The sequence below is a fragment of the Necator americanus genome, chromosome III (assembly GCF_031761385.1).
Source record: "Necator americanus strain Aroian chromosome III, whole genome shotgun sequence".
Lineage (NCBI taxonomy): Eukaryota > Metazoa > Nematoda > Chromadorea > Rhabditida > Ancylostomatidae > Necator > Necator americanus.
In genome coordinates this window covers 16148007-16168670 of record NC_087373.1, presented here as the reverse complement: position 1 = coordinate 16168670, position 20664 = coordinate 16148007, and the positions used below count along the sequence as shown (strand labels likewise).

The 20664-nt window shown below is 42.0% G+C and overlaps 2 protein-coding genes across 6 annotated transcripts; one reads left to right on the top strand and one right to left on the bottom strand.

The window, feature by feature from the left end:
- Nucleotides 1–1400: 1400 nt before the first annotated feature.
- Nucleotides 1401–8376, bottom strand: RB195_009757 (uncharacterized protein; the record flags this gene model as incomplete). Of its 3 annotated transcripts, none has more annotated exons than XM_064190460.1 (8): nucleotides 1401–1534; nucleotides 2203–2413; nucleotides 2501–2620; nucleotides 3776–3884; nucleotides 4564–4703; nucleotides 4811–4930; nucleotides 6301–6407; nucleotides 8151–8376. In XM_064190460.1, the coding sequence occupies 8 exons, from the start codon at nucleotides 8374–8376 to the stop codon at nucleotides 1401–1403; spliced, it is 1167 nt and encodes a 388-aa protein (XP_064048043.1). The 3 variants fall into 3 exon arrangements, with proteins under 3 accessions (XP_064048043.1, XP_064048045.1, XP_064048044.1); XM_064190462.1 differs by lacking the exon at nucleotides 8151–8376 and adding an exon at nucleotides 6797–6934 and having other exon boundaries at nucleotides 6301–6381; XM_064190461.1 differs by lacking the exons at nucleotides 1401–1534; nucleotides 2203–2413; nucleotides 2501–2620; ... (2 more) ...; nucleotides 4811–4930; nucleotides 6301–6407 and having other exon boundaries at nucleotides 8080–8376.
- RB195_009756 (uncharacterized protein) lies at nucleotides 7102–20588 on the top strand (the record flags this gene model as incomplete). 3 transcript variants are annotated; one of them, XM_013444423.2, is made up of 27 exons in its annotated part: nucleotides 7102–7286; nucleotides 8319–8434; nucleotides 9986–10029; nucleotides 10353–10481; nucleotides 10548–10712; nucleotides 10769–10864; nucleotides 10920–11048; nucleotides 11452–11557; nucleotides 11635–11714; nucleotides 12162–12260; nucleotides 12324–12397; nucleotides 12455–12565; nucleotides 13222–13379; nucleotides 13441–13526; nucleotides 13658–13726; nucleotides 14065–14175; nucleotides 15324–15398; nucleotides 15460–15539; nucleotides 15798–15907; nucleotides 16063–16212; nucleotides 16269–16411; nucleotides 17068–17133; nucleotides 17705–17834; nucleotides 17891–18059; nucleotides 18121–18190; nucleotides 18295–18459; nucleotides 20502–20588. In XM_013444423.2, 27 exons carry the CDS (start codon nucleotides 7102–7104, stop codon nucleotides 20586–20588), a joined length of 3003 nt encoding a protein of 1000 aa, XP_013299877.2. The 3 variants fall into 3 exon arrangements, with proteins under 3 accessions (XP_013299877.2, XP_064048042.1, XP_064048041.1); XM_064190459.1 differs by lacking the exons at nucleotides 7102–7286; nucleotides 8319–8434; nucleotides 9986–10029; ... (7 more) ...; nucleotides 18295–18459; nucleotides 20502–20588 and having other exon boundaries at nucleotides 10368–10481; nucleotides 15460–15564; XM_064190458.1 differs by lacking the exons at nucleotides 7102–7286; nucleotides 8319–8434; nucleotides 9986–10029; ... (13 more) ...; nucleotides 15324–15398; nucleotides 15460–15539 and having other exon boundaries at nucleotides 15832–15907.
- Between the last annotated feature and the right edge of the window lie 76 nt (nucleotides 20589–20664).

Below are 20664 nucleotides of genomic sequence, written 5' to 3'. Positions count from 1 at the left end.
CTCGTTGTGTTATTCCATGTACATGTCTGCTGATTTAGTCTGCTTAATTCCAAAGGATTTCGATTTCTATCGTTCTGATGTTAGAAACGCAACATTGATGCGGTTCCGTGTGGTTCCCGGTTGTGCCTCAAAGATTAAAAAAAGTAATGATTATGGCGTTGTTCACAACACTTTATACTTTCACATACACATTGCTGCAAGTAACATGAAAAATAAGGGATCAACTTAGCAGCGGCAGCAGGTGAACGCTACTTCCCAGTGCTAGACATGTGATTTACATGTTTAAGAATGTGAGGAGTAACTCCTCTGATTCAAAGAGAAAATAGAAATGAGCTGAAATGTTTGTATCAAAGCGGACGGCTAGAACAGACTTTCAAGATTTTTATCGACAGACACTCCGCGTAAGCGTTTCAAAAATATTCGCCAACGTCCGCAAAATGAAGAGAGATTACAACAATTTTATCCTTACTGGTCCCCTGCGAATAAAAGGGCGACAGACATTCCGATATTTTGTTACAATTATCTGTTGAAGTATGTTTATAAGAAAACGCCAACTGAACAAAGTTGAAATAAAACATGTGAGTTGGAAAAAATTCAAAGTGAAAGTATATGTACATCTACAACATACACGCACGCAAGGCAAGTTTAAGAAACTGTAATAAATGTCCCAGAAACCTACTCAGGGAACTCTCTGGTCAGTATGTCAGGTATTGATCCAGGAATGAGGTCATGACATGTCAAAACTCGCGTGCTGGGTGCATGCAAAGCGGGGATGCCAACTGCCCAGATCAGGTTTGAATGAGAGAGAAAGGTGCTAGAAGTGACCCAAACTATATGGGCAAATTAATGAACTTTGCGATATAACATCGAAGGATATATATATAATATATATAGAGAGAATAGAACTGAAATATGTCTTACTAGTAGTGCTACATCAACTACGTCAGTAACACATATCTGCATATCTGGAATTGAAGGAAGCACACCACAAATCTGCGGAAAAGCTCCGTTCATCTTCCCCTAAAAGTGGGAAACGCGTCGCATCAGAAATCGTCATGAAACGCCATCTTCCACACCTGTCGCGACGCGTGGCGCCTCTTACCCTATTTGAACCTCATTTGAGTTAGCTCCCACTCCATGTTTGTACCTTGCACCTAAGTTTTGACATGCTCATGGCTTCGTGTCTCGATGAGATACTGACCTGACAGAGTTCCCATGCATGCTCTTTTTCGTCAACATCCCAACACATTTCCATACACAGATCAGATCAGCTTAAAACACAGATCTTGAATTGGAGGAAACATTCACTTTGGATCGGGAAAACTGTGTCACGTGTAGAGGTACAATCGCACGGAAGCATACTTGGATGTATGTCAGCCATAAAGGATAGTTTAAAATGTCTAGTCACTCACAGAAGTCAGAGCGGCAGCTTCTACTAAAAGCTTTTGTAAGCCATCTGCTTCGTTCCAGTTCTCCAAGACATGAAAGATGCTTCTATACGCGGCATGTGAAGATCTTTCGTGTTCTGTTGTCCCTTAAATAGGACTTAATAACTACAAACCAACTTGCAAGAAGATGGCGACAATAATCATGGGTGTGATAGGAATTAGCCGTACCCTTTCAAAACACTTTCACTTTCTCCGAGTGAAGGGGGTTACTGGGGTTACTTTCCACCCTAGGCATGTTCAAGTGAAGGGAGTCGCGCACACTGAAGGACTATGAAGAGAGGATGCTCCGCTTTCTTTCTTGATAGAAATGAAGGGGTGGATGCGAATCATCCTCCCCTTCACGTCCATTAAAAAGAAAAACTTATCTCTTTCATGTCATACACTTCTTGATAGAGTACATCTCAACATTCTTTTAATACGAAATCATATGTTGACTTCAAACAGGCGGAAAACGTCAACTTCGACTTAACGGATGCTCTACATTTCCTCTTCAGAGCCTTCAGTGTGCCCGACTCCCTTCACTTGAATGTGCCTGAAATGCAAAGTAACCTCAGTAACCCCTTTCACACGGAGATGTTTGAGATGTTTTCGGTATCCTCTTTCAACTTTACTTATTTCACATTAAAGAGTGCAAAATAAAAACAGTGGTGGTGCAGCTGAAAGAGCCATTTCCCAAACCCTCCAAAGTGAAGAGGGTCGGAGCTCCGTCTCCGATTACAGCATATATGAATATAAGTGCAAACCACAAGCTTACCAGCATAAATTTGATGAACCCGTGAACACAGTTGAAGATTATCTTCTTCATTTGAAATGGCCATTTTTTGAAGTTTCTTGTCAACCCGCCAGTTTATGAACACCGTTCCATTGTAGATGGACTCTACCGTTGAACAAGAAGGAACTTCAAAGCCAGTAGAATCTGTGAGACAGACAACTTCGAAGCGATTCTCTTTTTTAAAATGAGGAAGCTGAAACAAAAACGCACAATTTCGGGTAAAAAACGTTAAACATGAGAAGATGATAATATCAGAGGGAAAAATAAAGTAAGCACTCACAGACTTTGCAATGTCCGAACCTCCACGACTGTGCGCAACAACGAAAAATCTCTGGACATTGGTATCTCTCAGGAGTTGTTCATACACAGAACACAAGTGAAGACGAGGATAGTCAGAAAACTGAAATACGAATACATATGAAGTATTCGGATCATGTAGTCCAAAAAGAAAAAAAAACAAGCAGTAGCAGCAATCAGTTAAAGGCATCAGCTCACGAATCTGAGATGATACGGATTTCAGGTGGAGTATTCATATAAGGGATGGAAGACTATGGAGAGAGGGGTGATACCGTCCATTTCTTCCTAATTGCCGTAAAAACGGCCCCTGAAGACACGGTTTAGGGCGTTCCGGCGCGCTATTTTCCACAAGGAGTTCGATTGGAGCGCGCCAGCCTTGAGCACGCGCCGCATCTCTCGGGCCGTTTTTTACGGCAATCAGGAAGAAATGGACGGAATCACCCCCCCCCCCCTCCATAATCTACTATCCCGTATACGAATACTCCACCTGAAATCCGCACCACCTCAGATTCGTGGGGTGATGCCTTTAAGCTCAATTCATGTGATTGTAATTCTAAATAAGGAAACCATAAGATTATCATCAACACTCCAGCCACTAAAGAAATACAGCAGTGTCTACTCAGGGAACAAGCACAAAAAGGCGACTACCAAAATGTCGTGACTATGTAGAATGCTTGCTTTCACAACAGAACAGAAAAATTGAAATAGATTGAATGAACAATTACTAGCAATACGCAATCAACACAAAATAAACTAAAAGATCATATGGCGCATTTCAACTCCTCAGGAGCAAAATAGATCCTCTGGTGAGGAACCGTTTCATGGTTTTTCATGCGGAAGACCTAGACTTTTCGGTAGTGTACTTATACCATATATTATTCCAACATTGTAAGTTAATAAATGAAAGAAGGTGAAGAGCTGGGAGGGCAGACCAAAACACGACAGACGTATAGTAGGATGATACCAAAACGACATGGGTGCAGTTGCGTAAGCGGCTCCGCTTGAAGTGGTGCGGTGAAGCGTAGCTATCAAGATCGAGGTTGGAACCTTGCTTACACCACCCACGCTTACGCAACTGCAACGTGCTTCATGTCGTCTTGATCCGACTATGAAATCTAGACAAAATTATTTCGATTTAATCAATAGATAGTCTTGATTTTCAAATATAACGTTTGTCTCCATATAGTTTCAAAAACTGCTCCATCACAGTTCTTCAATTTTGAAAAGAAATGGAAAATTAAATGTTGGAAGTACACACCTCTTCATCAGTGTTTGTGCTACACACAATGACTCCCCAATTATTTGCGAGTGCACGACGTATATAAGGGAACTGAGAGCCAACTTCTAAGTTTTCGTTCATGATCAACCTAAAAACGTAAAAGGCTAGCTGTAAGTGACTGCGAAAGGTTCAACTTCTTGCAAAAAAAAAAGGATCAAGCGATTTCTCCATCTCTCTTTCTATTGTGGATTCGCTGGAAACAAACACACTGCAAAGGTGCGCATTACGTAAATAGTGAATTTTCAAGAATGTACGGCATCGAATTCTATCCTTTTTACTTAGACGGCCGTAGCCAGCTCATCATATGTTCACTCTTACTGTTCACATCCTGAAAAGAAGACTTAGCAGCACTTCCCCCACCGCTACTATGTTCGTCTTGAACATGGCTTAGCGTTACTAAACTGTAATGATAAGCCAACAAAGTGAACTGAATCCTCCCTAACCTAAGAACATGGAATGAAAAAGAATGCGTGAATATGGGATATACGTTGTGACCACCCGCAACTACCGAGGACTACGGGGGGTGAAATGTAGTTGAGGGAAAGGGGGGCACCCAGTGACTCGCCCTTATTACTCGAAGTAAATAATCAGATCAATCGGGGCCCTAAGGCCTAAGCATTAGTCTTAGAGGATCTATGACATGTAAACTAAAGTTTCTGAGAGAAAAAAAGTAAGTTAGACCGTCGAGAAATAGGGGCGCCACTGAGTGCCACCCCCCCCCCCTCCCTTCCCCCCCACCCAACTACATTTTTCCCGACTATGCATACCTTCTAGACCACTGTCCTGGACGTACTGCTCCGCTGCCATGAATAATAAGCAGAACTGTAGATTTTTGTTGAAATCCTGGAGAAGCATATACGAAACCAAGGAAATTTATCACGATTCCACACTTGTCTTCGACTTCAGCCTAAGCAGAATTTTTCAAAATGTCTCAAAGTAATACTTGAAGGAAAATTAAAGCAAAATAAATAAATTGAAAAACTGTTTTTAAAAAAAGCATGCTCGGAGACTCACAGGGACTTCGATCTTTGTTAGACCGTATGACGATTCCAGTATTCCGTACAACTCCGTAGTCATCGCGTCACCAATACGTTCATAATCAGCTTGATTGGTAAAAACAAACGGAGTATTTCCCTGAAGGACAAGTTTCTTCTTGAATTTAACGGTTCTTTTCAAATCAGAAGGTGTAAAAGGTAAGAGTTGGGAGGAGGGTGCCCACTCGAACGGTGGCCGGTGGTCATGTTTTTAAAAAAAATTTCGTTGGGTTAAGTGAGTGCAGCCTTGATATAGGCTGTTGAGTCATGAAATCTCTCAAGAAGTAGGACACTTTCAGCGATCTGATTCCAGAGCTCGTAGAGGAAATGCTGAACCGCCACTTCCGAAGAATTTTGTAGAAACGGTCCCACAGGTCGCCTTTTACCCTGTGACGGGACAAATTTTAGGTTTTAGAAGAGACCAGGTCCCCTCCAAGAGTTGCATGTCCACTCCTGTGATTGGATCCACAAATTTTGCAGGGTGTTGTTCGTCTCGTGAATGTAGTCCAGGTTCGTCAGATCGTTGTAACCCTTTCAGATGCCGGTGCGGACACCATCCGCTAGTATATATTTCTGGACAATACCATCGAGGGTTGAAGCGACCGAAATCGATCTGTAACCACCCTAAAAACAAGCTTCGTTCTGTCCTGAATACCTCGAGTGAGCTTATTCTTGCGGACGATGCGACCTAGATTGATTATGAGAATTGCAATGCCTGATTTTTCGATGATTTCATCGACCTAGACTACCCTCTCACGTTCTCCTATTTGGTTACGTTAGTGGTTTACTAATCAATAAGTACATCGTGCAACTATTGAGTCCACTGGACGATGCCCTTTTCAACGCTCTGCAATTTTCGCACCATCTCTGCAAGATCATTAGGTTGTAGACAAATGGTAGCTGGCTAGCAAGATCTCCTTGCGTTGTTGTGAATGTTTCGGAAAGGGTTTCCTTTAGGTATACAATCTTCTGCGGAATTCCAGGTTGATGACACTGGCATTTCTGGCATTCGAACTTCCAGCGCGTATCTTTACTGTTCGCGTTCCCTTGCTTTTTGACTTTACAGGGATTTCCACAGTTGGGGCACAGCCGCTCCATCCATAGCAATCCACGATCGCAAGCCATTCGTCAAATTATTTCGTGGACTTCGATGCAAGCTCTGGCCATATAGTAATCAGAATGAAAAGGTCATATAGTAATCAGAGTGAAGAGTCTGCGATTTAGCAGTAGCCTTTTTTCCGCTATGCAAATGAATGGCTTGTTCTTTTTGATTTGGCCTTATGTACGATGATTTTCGAAAATATTACCCAACCTCTAGCCAAGGTATGCTTATTAACGCACATACTAAATCAGCCGACACTGTTTAATAGTAGTGACCTCAAGAAACCTGCTTAGTTTGCTATTACGACCACTCTTTGGGTGCTCCTTTTTACCCGATCAGAAGTATTGGTCATAAAATATCATACCTACATTAATGGTTCGTAGTTCGCCATTTTCGTTAAAGCGATACCCCATATTTTGCAGTGTCTGCTCATATGACATTTCTGGAACCTGTGTCATGAGAATAAGTCTCTCTCCTAAAGGCAAATAATAGTTGCGATAATGAGAGTGAATATGAAAAAAACAATATAACGTGCTTAAATACCGAAGTGGTGTTGCGACCTAAGGCGCTGCGCCAGACGTAGGTTCCCAGGTTCGATCCCAGTTAGGTCTAACTGAGCTTTTCATCCTCTGGGAATGATTAATTGGAACAGGCGACAGACCTGCGTGTCAGGTCGGCAGGGGAAATGGCCTGTCACATCCATAAAGGTGAAGAAGTCAAAAGAAAATAGGGTAAAACTGGGGCGTCCGCGTCGCATGGGCCTTGATGAGTGTGAAAAATAAGCGCGAACCCACGTCTACTAAGGGCGGCCACGGGGCAACTAGGCGTCCCAACAATCTTACAACATTGCCAAGATCAGCATACCAATTTGAAACGTTGGCACGTTGTTGGAACGCTGGCAGCTGCACTAAGACGATACAGATTTGACGCCTTCGCAGTGAGGGAGACAAGATTGTCTGGTACCAAAGCATGACGGAAACGAAGTAGGCATAATTCTCTCATAGCACGTCAGGGACCTAATCACAATGATGAAACACTTCATACTTCGCTTCTTCTCGGCGTGAGCCCCTCGGGCGAGCTGCTCGAGTCAAATTAAGTACGAGTTCTCCGAGTTACTCAATAAGAAAACCGCCTGAAGTTCTGATACGAACACGTTGGACCAATGAAGAATGCCATGGTGGTCTCGACTACGGAGAGCGGAGGCAGGTGGCGAGCGCATTCTGGCGTTCACCGATTCGCATAACCTCGTCATTGCAAACACGAAAATGTCAAAGCAGCCACGCCACTTCGTCACCTTCAATGGCAGGGCTAGGACGCAAATTGACTTCATGTTGATAGAAACTCGCGATCAAAAGTTTGTCACCAATGTGAATGTCATTCCTTTACGAAACTGATGGAGCGCGGCATCGTCCGCTTATCGTTACAATAAAAATCGCACATCTGAAGCAGAACCTAGATGATCAATGCAGACCCACTCGTGGCAAGTGGCAGCGACTGAAGGGGTAAAAACCAAAGTCTCCTCCCGCATCCCGCTTCCACCCATCAAGAATTTCGAAGATAGTATACATGACGGCTCGCAAGTAGTATGATAGTCGAAGAAATCCGCACAGTGCTCACTATAACACGACCTCATAGTCAAGAGATAAAGAAACAGGCCATGGATTTAGGAAATAAAACGAAGACCCGTGAGAAGAAGCATTTCCATGAAACCTTTCTCAACAGTATGACACAGAAAAGCTGGCAAAATTATGGAAGGGAGAAAAGAGCACAAACGGTGGTCGTAGCGAAAGCCCCACACCACCGTGACATTATAAGAGGCTTGATACATGTTGCGGCGAACACCTCATCTGCCAACAGGCACGATCCGCCAGACCGAAGACGTCAAAAAATTCAGCAGCATTAATGACAAGAATGGAAGACTTCGGATGGACCGGAAAAAGGTGCCGAAGCACTGGCGTAACCACATCTCATGAACCGAAGAGTCCCCTATTTACCAACTTATCCGCTACACTTCCACCAATTCAGCAGATAAGCGCTGACGAAATTCCATCGCCCCTAAAACGAATGAAGACAGGGAAGACCAGTCGTCTTCCCTGTCTGGCGGCAGAACCGTGTAAGTCACCCGGTTCGAATCATGTGAACTGTGGTTAACACAGTTTCTGAACAGAATTGTTGAACAAGAGGAGACACCCTGGACTGACAACGAAACAGATACCACCTATCTTGAACCTTGCTTGAAGAAGGGCAAGAAGGGCAATCCAGCCTATAACTCGAATTACAAGCCGACTTGACTGTTGTTTCACAGTACGAAGATCTTTTAACACATCATCGGTTGCATCATTTTCCATCTGCTCACTAACCAGAGCAGTTTCATCACAAACTCCAGCATCACCGATGCCATCCACGCTACACGACTCCTGATTGAGAAGCAAAAGCCTCTGCATCTCGCCTCCCTCGACTTGGCGAAAGCAATTGATCGCGTTTCGCATGAAGACATGACAGGTACCTTTTACAACATGTTGTTCCAGAGGAGCTAATCAGATAGGTTCAGGTACGCTGTACGTAGTGCGCTGGCCCACAATCGTCATGAGTAATATGACAGCAGACCTTCCGAAGCATGCACTATGGACGTTCTGTACGTCGATTTCGTGCTAGCATCATAAGATAAAACTGGAGCACCGACACAAGTATGGCACAACAGACTGGCAAGGTTTGAGCTACATCTCAACGTCAAAAAGGCGAGTGAAGGAGGCTGGAGAATTCCTCACCTCCATCGTCCTGCACCAAGATCATCATCATGAGCCCTCTCTCCACTGTTCTTCACAATCGTCATGGATATTATTAAGGCAGACCTTCTGAAGCCTGCACCATGGATGTTTCTCTACGCTGGTGGTCATGCTGCAGTCTCAAGAAAAAGAACTGGAACAGAAAGAAGAAGAACTGAAAACAAATATGGCGCAACAAGCTAACAAGGTTTGGGCTACACCGAGCCAGAGGGACCGAGTACACGACGACTTAACTAAACAAGACTAACAGCGCAGACCTTCCAAGGACCGCTACTTTAAAATATCTTGCCCTGAAGATTGTATCCGACAGGAGCTTTGTTTGTGAAGTTACCGCTCGTGTGGACGCTGCATGGCTGATGTGGCGGACAACCACTAACCTGCTCTATGACAAGAGCATGTCATCTTAAGCCAAGGGGATGTAAAACCGTTATTCGACTAGTAGCGCTCTAAGGCCTGCGGCCAAAGAAGTATAACGTCGTTTCGAAAGTGGTAAAAATTAAGACGCTGTGATGAACGATTTGTCTCCTTCGACCCCAAGACCACATTCGCGATGAAGATATCGGCAGAGACTAGGCGTGAAGATATGCTTCTGATAGTTGTTACTGTCACATCTTATGGAGCGATAGCTACACTTTCCGTAATATAGGTATAGACCTCGATGTACATGGAACAGGCCGAAACAGCGCTGGGTAGAATTCACACTGACATTTTAAGTGTATTTTTCATACATTCGCGCTGCAGCAATGTACGATCTTCCTGATCGCTTCTTCGAGAACGGTCCCAAGGGAACGATTACATTTCAAAAGTGCTCTCTTCTAGACTAAGTAAAACCGATTCGCTTGTATTTCATATTATGATGTTTGCACTAGTTTGGGCCTTGTCTACGAGGGTCATCTAATTCTTGGAAAATCAAATGGTTGCCGATTTTTACCCTTCTAATTATCAAAGCTTGCAGAAATGGTACTACACTACTAAAAGGATGTTGCTCGACGCAGAAAAATACAGCACATGATTAGGGTTTCAAAAATAGGTTAAGTCTCAAAAAAGAGTAACATATTAGATCTACTACAAAACCTAACTACAACGAATGACGATCTCACTAGGGCGAAAGCTGATGAGAGTCTCAAAGCATAGAGAAAAGATGTCATTATGTGACTCAGGAATACGCGACGAAAAAAACTATCTTAAAAATTAACCTTTCCAGCTCGAAATGCGAGCTATCAATGACAAAACATGAATTGCTACAAATGGCGCTCTAATTAAACAGAAGAGAGTTGGCTTCTATCCAAGTTATTCTCTTCCGCCTCGGAGGTAAGTTATGCCGAGGTTTTGTATGTTTTCGGCTTGCCAATTAACACAGCAGCATGGCTAAGCATTAATTTGCATGGAATTTGTATTGGCAACATTCATTTGTTCCGAACTTTCAGCGCGTTGTTACCAAGCTGCGTCCATTATCTCTGAAGCAGTCTTTATGTTGATGCGAGATACTTATACACATGTGCTGCCGATTCATAACCCTTCCCTGCATTGTACCTCTTCGAGCATAACAGATTTGTGTGCAGCGGATATACTATTGTCATACTATGCCTGAGATCTTTTGCAAACTTACATATGTACTTTGTCATTTCTGTTAGGAATTAGCTGCAAGAATGGTGAACGAGAATGGCTCCGCACAACATGGACTGGAGGGCAATGGTTACCACGGAGGAAGTTTTGAGGCACATAACGGAGAAACAACAAACGGCCATACAGAACCTGGATCAGTACGTTCTATCAAACTTTATGCTCTCATTTTGACTGTTTTTATTCTAAGCATTCCAAACATTCAGGACACTCCTACTGAGTGTGGTTCTGAAACTGATGACAACAACATGGAGAACACAGCTGAGTCTGAGGTAGCTGGTGACGCTGAGTACGAGCTCAACAGAGAGGAGCCCCCTTCTGCTTCTGCGCACGAATGGAAATTCATACTCCTGAAAGCTGAATATGCGGAGGTAGCTTTTCAAATCCTTTGTCTCTTTATTTTATGAGTAAATATGAGCTTTCTCAGGAGCTATGTGAACAAATTCGGAAAATGAAGCCTTATGACAGGTGTCAAAGTTCTGGCAGCATCGTTCCTACCAAGTCTTTGCGAGACTTGGTTGAGGTTATTTTAAGAGATCGTTATCTAAGTGAAAGTGGTTGAAAACTAGTAGTTCCAGGGATTCTGCTTGTTTTTGGATTGTGGCACGAAAATTCCTGTGAAGGTTATGAAGAACTTAACTAGGAAGGTTTTCGCTCGTTGTGACCTTCTTTTCGAAATAACCCGGATACTACCGGATTGCTTGCAAGTAAGCCACTTCATCAACTAGCGGTTAAACTTTGCAACCCCCTTGGAGCACTTCTTTGTTTCCCCAGAAACCCTGCGGGAATCTAAAACCTTGCATTCATTTCCTCAGCTGATTTGCTTTATTTCTTCCTGGAGCAAGGCTGAGGTTCGAGTACTAAGCACGCTAACAAAGGCACCTTTCACACTGCCGAATATCCATTGACACTTGTTCATTCATTTTTCCCCTTTTCCCCGATTCCCTGATTTATTGTATTTCCGTGGGAAAGTTATATAAGACCTTGTTCGATAGAAAGAGTAAGCAATTGTCTTCCAGTGAGGAATTTTCGAATCGAGTCCTTTTGGTTCGCTAATGAATGCTTTTTCTTCCTTATTAATGCCCCGATACTCGGATTTGTTCCTTCCAGAGACTCAACCAAAGCACAGTTTCAACTTGGTTCAATGTGTTCCATTTCTTAAAATCTGTACCCGATCCCCGTGTTTCAGTCACGCCAAGAATTTTCAGTGTCATTCGTAAGTTATAGAGATTGGCAGCATTCTGGGTTTTCGACCCAGTCAATTTCTTCCATTTCAAACGTTTTATCTTTCAGATCATCCGCTGAAAGCGCACAAGAAGAAGAAATTGGTAAGAATGTTTCAAGAAAACTGGATTAGCTTGATGATGCAATCAGTGAGTTTTTTGTCTCAACAGTCTTTCCAACAAACATTCTGACACTTAAGAATGCATTGAGTACATCAATTAAAGTACAGTATTGCCAAAACGAGCTGAAGCTCTGTGCAGTAGCGCAAACAACTGCGATCAAAGCGGTGCGTCGGAACTAGTGGTTGGGATCGAGACGGGATCATTGTTAGCTTCACTCGGTCTGTAGTGATAAGTATTGCAACTGAGAATCGCATTGTGTCCACTTGCAGGGCAGACGCTTACGCAACTGCAACGAGCTTCGGAAATGTTACTCTGGAATGTTAGTTTAGAGGGTTGTTTTTGAAAAAAATTGTTGAAAGTTTTATGCGTTGGTTGCTCTCGGTTCCAAATATAGGGGAGGGATGGGACAAATTGTACGGCCTTACTTATTCATACGTTTCCTTGTTTTGAGTATTTGTTTATCTATTGGTTTAGGTACCAAGCAAAGTTCTCGCAGTCATGATACCCTACATCACGGAAAATATCTTAGACAAATTAGATGAACCCCACAGAACGGCTGACTTCTTTTTTAAGGTACCTTTGCACTTCCTTTAAAACATTAGATTCGTTACACTTTGAATCACGTCTATTATTAAGGCGTTTGACAGGGGGGATATGTTCGCTATTCTCTCTTTAGGAGCCATATTCAAGTTAATCGTTGTGCATAACTTGTGAGTTCCAACTTTTTCAAGATTTCTCGGCCATTTATATAAGTATAGCTGCTTTAGTGAGTATCCTAATTTCTATGATCATGTTTACTCGTTAACGAAGCCATCAGTGTTGTACTTGGACCAGAAAGAAAAATTCATTACTCTTCTTGATAAATTTTTATCTTCCACGTGAGTTCCCTCTTTCTATGAAAAAAAAAACTTGTTTAGTGGGTGATTGACGCTTTCAGCCCGTCTTCCCTTTTTTCCTTACTTTTTTGGCATATCACTTTGTTGTTTATCTTTTGAATATTTGTGAATACATAATATATATACATATGTCTATATATATACATATATATACATATATATATATATATATATATATATATATATATACATATATATATATACATATATATATATACATATATATATATAGTCAGATCAAAACGGCACGAACCATGGTGGAGTTGTGTAAGCGGCTGAGCGCAGCTGAAAACGCAACTTCACCCTGGTTCACGTCGTTTTGACTCGACCATATAAATCACTGAAATAAAATTAGCTTTGGCTTGTGGGACTAATTTCATTATTGAACTTGAGCATATAACTTCAAGGAAAATCATCTATAAAATCTCCGGACATCATAGGGACCTAAAATTGTTAATACAATAGATGGTGATGTATGTCATATTCGTGATAAGCACTCCCAAGTAACCCTTAAAAAAAGTTTGAACGAGAATGTTTTAGAGTAGTCGCTATGAAAAAAGGTCCACATATTTGCGTTTTAATTGAACAATGTTTTTCGGCTTGAATGCTATCACGTTCTCAAATGTTCGTTCTTGCAGACATATTCCCAATTATATAGTTGCAAGCTTTGCCAAGCGACTCTCTCGAATGCTTCTCTTGGCTCCAGTGGACGCTCAAGAACCAGTGTTAGGGCTCATCCGGAATTTGTTAACACGCTACCCGAACGTCTCCTGTCTTATTCATCGTGAGGTCTCAGGTAGAGGTATTTATTAAAAGATTTTTTTTTTAATTTCCCAGTTCACATTTCTGTGTTTTAGAAACGCTTTCTTCGGATCCTTATAACGAGAATGAGCCTAGTCTGAGCAAGTGTGGAGCTCTAAATAGCTCTCTTTGGGAGGCCAGAGTAATAATTATTCATTTTATTGTGAAAACATCTTATATGATTTTCATCTTCTCTGCTTTTAGACTTTGCTTCTTCTACTCATTTTATTTTACTAATATGGACTCACGTACGTTTAGTGCTAATGAATTTAGAGTTTGCAAAAACATTGGCATCCGAACGTTGCAAAGAGAGCTAGCTTTGTTGACGGAAAACTTCAACAGGTTCGTCACTTACATACGTTCCTTTCTTGTCATCTATTCTTGTAACAGTAAGGTGATCGAATGTTTTAACTGAATATTGATAACAGTTGATTCTACTAGATATTTATAAGTGATGTGAGCTGTATGTCGTGTGCAAGATTAAACAACTCGAAACTTTCTACATTTCTATTGTAGCGACTTCTGAAGCATCAAATACCACGATTTTAGCTATACTACACTTTTTGGTGCTTCTTGCGACTGCACATTATTTGTAGTATCAATGAGCTTACCAAGATTCATGAGGAGTTCAATTATGGTTGTTTTAAAATTGTTTTTTTTTTTGCCTCTTTGATTTTAAGATGGAATCCTTTGTTCGATTTCGATGTCAAGATGAACTGTTTTCGAATATGATGGCGAAGACGTTTGGTAGCGGAGAAGGCTCAATAGAAGATAAATATAGCAAAGCACAGGTTGTCAAACTTTCCATTTTTTGGTTACAGTGTCTTATGTGGGGTAACGCACGATTCCTCGGCTTTGCTCTACATTTTAATTTTGATAGTAGTTGCGCATTGCCAGTAACTGCTACAATTTTCGTTGGAGCAGTCGGTTAGAGGTCCGTTGCAGTCACACGGTCGAGGGTTTGAAACCGCCCTAGTGCAAACAAAACCTTTCATCCCTCCGGGGTCGATAAATTGGTACCAAGCTTGTCTGAGAGGGTAAAAACACTGACTTGACACATCGGCTAGCCTCTGCAAGTCATTGTATAGGCCAATACGCGTTCCAAAAACCTCAGCGATTACGAATTCCAGTAAAATGCGTTGGCGCATCCCAAGTTGATTGATACGCCAGTGACCCTTTACTTTATTGCCGGAAATGACGAGCGAAGGCTGGGATGCTCTATGAAGGAACTGTGTGCATCTTGAAACAACATCACACTTGCTGTGGAATCCTCGCTATAGTCGTGTCAAGACGATCAGAAGGCTCAACCACGCCGCTTCGAGCTCAGGCGCTGGCGCAACTGCACCTTCAAATCTTTTTGATCCGATGGGGAAAAGGAAGTTGTGGGGGGTCACAAAAAGTGGTCGTAATAGCTGCCTAAGCAGGTTTCCTGAGGTCTGAGCCACTAAACAGGGTTGGTTAATTTAGTAATTATTTCCTTTGACTTCGATGCAAGCCCCGACCACATAGTAATCGGAGTGAAATTACGAAGTCTCCATGTTGGCAGTGGTCCTTTTTGCCTTTTTGCAAATGAATGACGGATTTCCTTAGATTTGGCCTTATATACGGTGATTTTCGAAAATGTTTCGCAATCTCCATAGCTACTATTCTTACTAGCCCACATACTAGATCACCATCCCTGTTTGATACCAGATACATCAAGAAACCTGCTCAGGTAGCCATTACGACCAAATTTTGTATTATCTCAAATTCCTTTTCCCGATTCAACTGTAGCTCAAATGAGGTGCGCAGCTGAGCGAGGTGTGCCACAGCACCACTCCAAGGATAACTGCTTACACAATTGCACTACAAGTTAGGTCGTTTTGATCCAAGAGTGGGAGTGCTCAGTACTCCGGGTGGAAGGAATTCCATGGATCCTCTCAAAATTGTTTTCCTTTAGGATGGCTCAGAAGATGAAGAAGTTTCAGCAGAGAAGAAGAGAAAACCGAAGGGGAAATTTGCTAGAAAACGCGAGGTGTGCTGAATGAAGCAGAGATTATGACGTGTTTTGAATCACAGTCCATATTTTTCTCTAGGACCGCAAGGAACATGCCATTCCAATCAACTTCACTGCTCCAAGAGGCCATTTATTCCCCGAAAATTCGTTCAATTTGATGTATAAAAAATTTTGGTGTACTTAGAACTTTCCATACTGTTCAAAACGTTTGTGTTTTTTTTTGTGTTCTTGTTGATTCTATTGTTTCCTTGTTACTTGTTCATGTTTTTTTTTCTTTAGATAATTATTGATGTCTGATTGCAGACATGATTAAACCCCGCTCGATTTCTTTGAACTTTGTAATTTGGTTTGCTCCAATCGAATACATCATTTTTGTGTTAACGCTTACTGTTTGTAACTGTTCTGGAAACATTTAAGGGACCCCAAGGGTGCTTATCTGATTAAGATGAATATGAACAGTCCTCATCCGTCGGTTTTGGGTGGTCTCGGAGGTGACACTCCAGCCCATGGGCCGGCTTCTGTTCTAGGTTCGTGGACAATTTTAATTGTCTTAAATGCACTTTTTCCTAGATTCCTTAATGGACATGAAGTTTCAGCCTCACTGAAATTTCGTAGAAAAGAAAGTTCAGAATCACATACTGATGTTTTGTTTGGATATCCTAGTTACATTACCTTCATTAAGGACATGGGGGACCTGGATCAGTACTCGGGCAGCATGGAGGACCGGGGTCAGTCCTTGGACCCGGCTCTATCATAGGTCCTTCCAGTATCGTGGGACCAAACAGTTTGCTCGGACCCTCTTCTATGATTGGTGGATCTCACCAAGCGCAGAGTAAACAGCGAAAATTCCTGAAATTCCAAGGAGTGATCTGATATGTTTTTCTTCAGGTATGATGCATAGTAACCATGGCGGCCCTGGTTCCATGGTTGGATTCGCTTCTCAGGATCGCGGTAGTAATATGAACTTAAATCTGAATATCAACCCATCGTCAGTTGTAAATGTTGGTGGGAATCCTGGATCAGTGTTTCAGGTTGGCTTCTTCAAATAGTAAGTGGATACAAGTTGTGGCTAGTGAATCTGTTAAAATAAGCAAGTTTTTGTTTCGCTTGATAATGCTTATCTATGCTTTTGGATTTTCTTTTTTCACTTTATAAGTTGGTGGAGTTTTCTTAGTTGTGCTCGTTTATTAAGTATTCCGACGAGGTTCTACTTTTTTTTCTCCGAGTTTAATTGAGCTGGCCTACTTTTACTTTGATGATGTTTCTGTGAAATATCACAGATTTCTGCGGTTTGAACCAATGGTAAAAAGATAGGAACTTAGGTTCGGAAACAGTAATGAGTTCACTACGTTAGATTTTTGGAATCAATTCAGGTTTTTAACATTCCTGTTCCATACAGGTACGCTTGAAATCGAAAAAAGTTACAATTTCACTTGATTGGCTGTCTTTGGAATGAGCTTTAGTGGTCAACGTTCAACTCAAAATGCTGGTTGTGTTGTCAGAAAGCTCACTGCAATAGTTTTTGAACATGAATTTCAAAGTATTACAAGACGTCATTAGTATCGGAATTGCATGACACTAATAACGAAGATAATTTATGAGATCTATTTCGACCGATTTCTTATTTTTAATTTTTTCGTAGCGGTGTCAAGAAATTATTCTTTGTTCTTTTGTGGTATTTTTTTAGGACATGAATCCAGGATCTGTCGGGCCTAACCTTGCTGTTCCAATGACGCCTTTGAATTTTGAACAGGTTGCACATCTTTTTTGCATGTTCTTTTTTTCTTGTAATTGAGCAATATTGAACTTTCAACTTTTGTATTGAATATCTCCCCTGTTCTGCAAAATTTCTGAGATTTGAGGAGATTTCGGGTAGGCAGTGGAGGAAATATCTGGGTTCGTTGATGGTGGTTTGCTCGCAAATTACGTATTTGTGTTAAGTTCTCCCACACATCTTCTAGAAATACATGTGGCTACCTTGAGCTGAAAGCCCCAGTATCAGTTCCTTTCAAGTTCGATTTTTGGACAATGATGAGGATTTATAATTTCGCGAAGAATAATTCCCAAATTTGCGTTGAATCGCCCTGCAAATTCCATTCGCAAATTAACGGGAAGGGCAGCTCTTGCTCTTTAGCTCTAATCTCAAAAATCACTTTTGTAAGTATTTCATCCTCTATTTTTGCTTCTCATTCATTTTTTTAAATTGGTCGACAAGTTTGCATCCTTTCTGAGTGATTCTTTCAGTCTCCTTCACATTATGAGAAGCCTCTCTACCTGTGTCTTTGTTGTAAGTAATTATCTTTTATTTTTGATCTTTTTTTCAGCAAAGTTATCGAGATGCAAACCACATGCCAGCGTCGAATCTTCCCGCGGCTATGATGCCAGCTACACCTGTCAGTGCCATTGACATTCCTATGCCAACACTACAGAATATTGTATCCACAGTCAATCTAGGTTTGTCCCATCTTCAAATATTTTTCTAGTGGTCTAGTGTAACGCTGGTTGCTCAGGGGTACCTTTGGACTTAAAGAAGATTGCATTGCATGCACGTAACGCGGAGTACAATCCGAAACGTTTTGCCGCTGTTATTATGCGCATTCGTGAGCCACGAACAACTGCTCTCATCTTCTCCAGCGGTAAAATGGTTTGCACTGGAGCAAAATCGGAAGATGCTAGCCGGTTGGTATTTTCGAAATAAGGAACTCCTATTGAAGTATTGGAATGTGCAGGTTCCTTCTAGGTTGGCTGCTCGAAAATACGCTAGGATTGTGCAAAAGTTAGGATTTGATGCCAAATTCACGGAGTTTAAAGTAGGTTTCAGCAAAACTTATTCTTTTTTTTTTACCTTATCCTCAAAGTCCAGTGATTGAATCTTGTACGCAATCTCAACGATGGTATGAAGGTTCTTCTATAGGTCCAAAACATGGTTGGTTCCTGCGATGTTCGCTTTCCCATCCAGTTGGAAGGGTTGTGTGTTACGCACACTCAATTTAGTACCTACGAACCGGAATTGTTCCCTGGGTTGATCTATCGCATGGTTAAACCGCGTGTTGTGTTGCTGATCTTCGTTTCCGGAAAGGTGAACTCCAGCTCTTGATAGGTGTTAGTTGGCTAGAGTGAAAACTTAAAATGAATACTTTTGAAATTGTCAAATTGCGGTGTTGGATTTCAAGAGGCAATATATCACGAAATTGACAATGTTGAGATCGATCTACGAAAAGATAGGGTCAAGCGCGTAGGTCACGAGTCACATGAGCAGGGTCACGTTGAGTTCCTCCTTTTCGAATTTCCCTACGAGGCTTCAGACAATATGTCAAGCATGTGAATCCAAGCATATACGTCGCACGTGCAAGGACAATCAAGGCGCTGCTGATCGTGTCCCTCCCGGTCAGACGACGCAGACGCAGCGCGTATGTCTGCTGTCGCATAACTTGACACGTTTTACGAGCCTCGTAGATAGTGCATTCTTTAAGGCCGTTTTTCACAACAATTAGGGAAGATTTAAAAATTAGATTTAGGAAGAATTAGAGAATTAGGGAAGGGAGTGATTGCACCTACACTCATGCTCTACACCCTTATAGACATCATCCCACGAATCTGGCGTGGTATGTATTTTCGCTGGAGCATAAGTATATCGGATCGTAGATTATGAATACAGGAGTGATTCCGTTCATCTCTCCCTGCATCACTGTAAACAGACGGCTTCGGAATGCGGTCCCTTACGAATGGGTTTTCGAGGAATCGCTGGCGCGGCAGGGCAAAGGTGTCGCATTGCAATAGAGGACTCCAAATTCCGAAGTCGTCTGTTTACAGTGATGCAGGGAGAGATTAGCGGAACCACCCCTGTATTCATAATCTGCTACCAGATATAGGTATACTCCAAGGAGAATCCATACCACGCTAGATTCGTGGGGTAATGCCTTTAGCGCTATCTCTTCGTGAAGAGATCTTAGATCGCCATTTTTGTGAAATGCTGCCTTTGGGTTCGTTATCCAGATTTTGACAGATCCATTGCTGGTAATGTTTGTCGGTTCATGGTTCCCTTAAAGGCATCATCCCACGAATCTGAGGTGGTACGGATTTCAAGTGGAGTATTCGTATACAGGATCATAGATTAAGGAGAAGAGGATGATTCCGTCCATTTCTTCCTAATAGCCGTAAAAAACAGCCCAGAAGATACGGCTTCGAGCGTTCCGGCGCGCTTTTTTCTACAACGGGTTCGATTGGAGCGCCCCAGCCTTGTGTACGCGCCGCAGCTTCCGGGCCGTTTTTTACGCCAATTAGCAAGAAATGGACGGAATCACCCACCTCTCCATAATCTACGATCCCGTATACGAATACTCCACCTGAAATCTGTGCCATCTCAGATTCGTGGAGTGATGCCTTTAAAAGTATATTTGCATTTAACTGTCGTTAAAAAAGTTTATTAAAGGCATCACCCCACGAATCTGGGGTGGTATGGATTTCAGGTGGGTTATGCCTACAGGGGAGTCGTAGATTGTCGAGAAGAGGGTGATACTGTTCATCTATCTTTGTATCAGTGTAAACGGACGACCCTGCAACGCTGTTTCTTACGACGGCCTCTGTTGCAATGCACAACCTTTGCGCCCCACCCGCGTGCGATGCTTCCGAATGGGTTTTTGAAGAATCCGCAGACGAGGCAGGGGTCGTCCGTTCACACTGATACAGGGAGAGATGAACGGAATCATCCTCTTCCCCACATTCTACGACCTAAAATTCGTATTCTTATTCTTCTTTCATATTCTCATTCTTAACCCACCTGAAATCCATACCACCCCAGACTCGTGGGGTGATCCTTTTAATCGTTAGCATCCTTTCGCTTTCGATGGCACGAAACTGCCTGTGTTGATTTTCTGGTATGTTATCGCTTTCTTTATAAATTCAACCAACGCTGAAAATCCCAGCTATAAAAAAGCACTGTCACCGTTTCAACCAAATATTGTTTTGAAGATCTGATTGCAAATTCGGTTCAGCCATTTTCTTTAGTTTTAAAGGACGGTCAACGAAATGTTCAAAACGAATTAAAGTAGTACTACACTTCCCTAGAATTGATCAGTTCCATTTCGTTTTGGTGAGAAAGAAAAGCACATCGTTGTTCAGGTTGTTATCACAGGAGCTAAGTTTAAAAAGGATATCGATGACGCGTTTAGTCAAATTTATCCGATTCTCAAAGGATTCAAGAAGTGACACCTGATGTCAAGGATGTTGTTATGGTTGCCTTGATATATTTGCTATTCTCATGAGAGGTGTACTCATTGTTCGC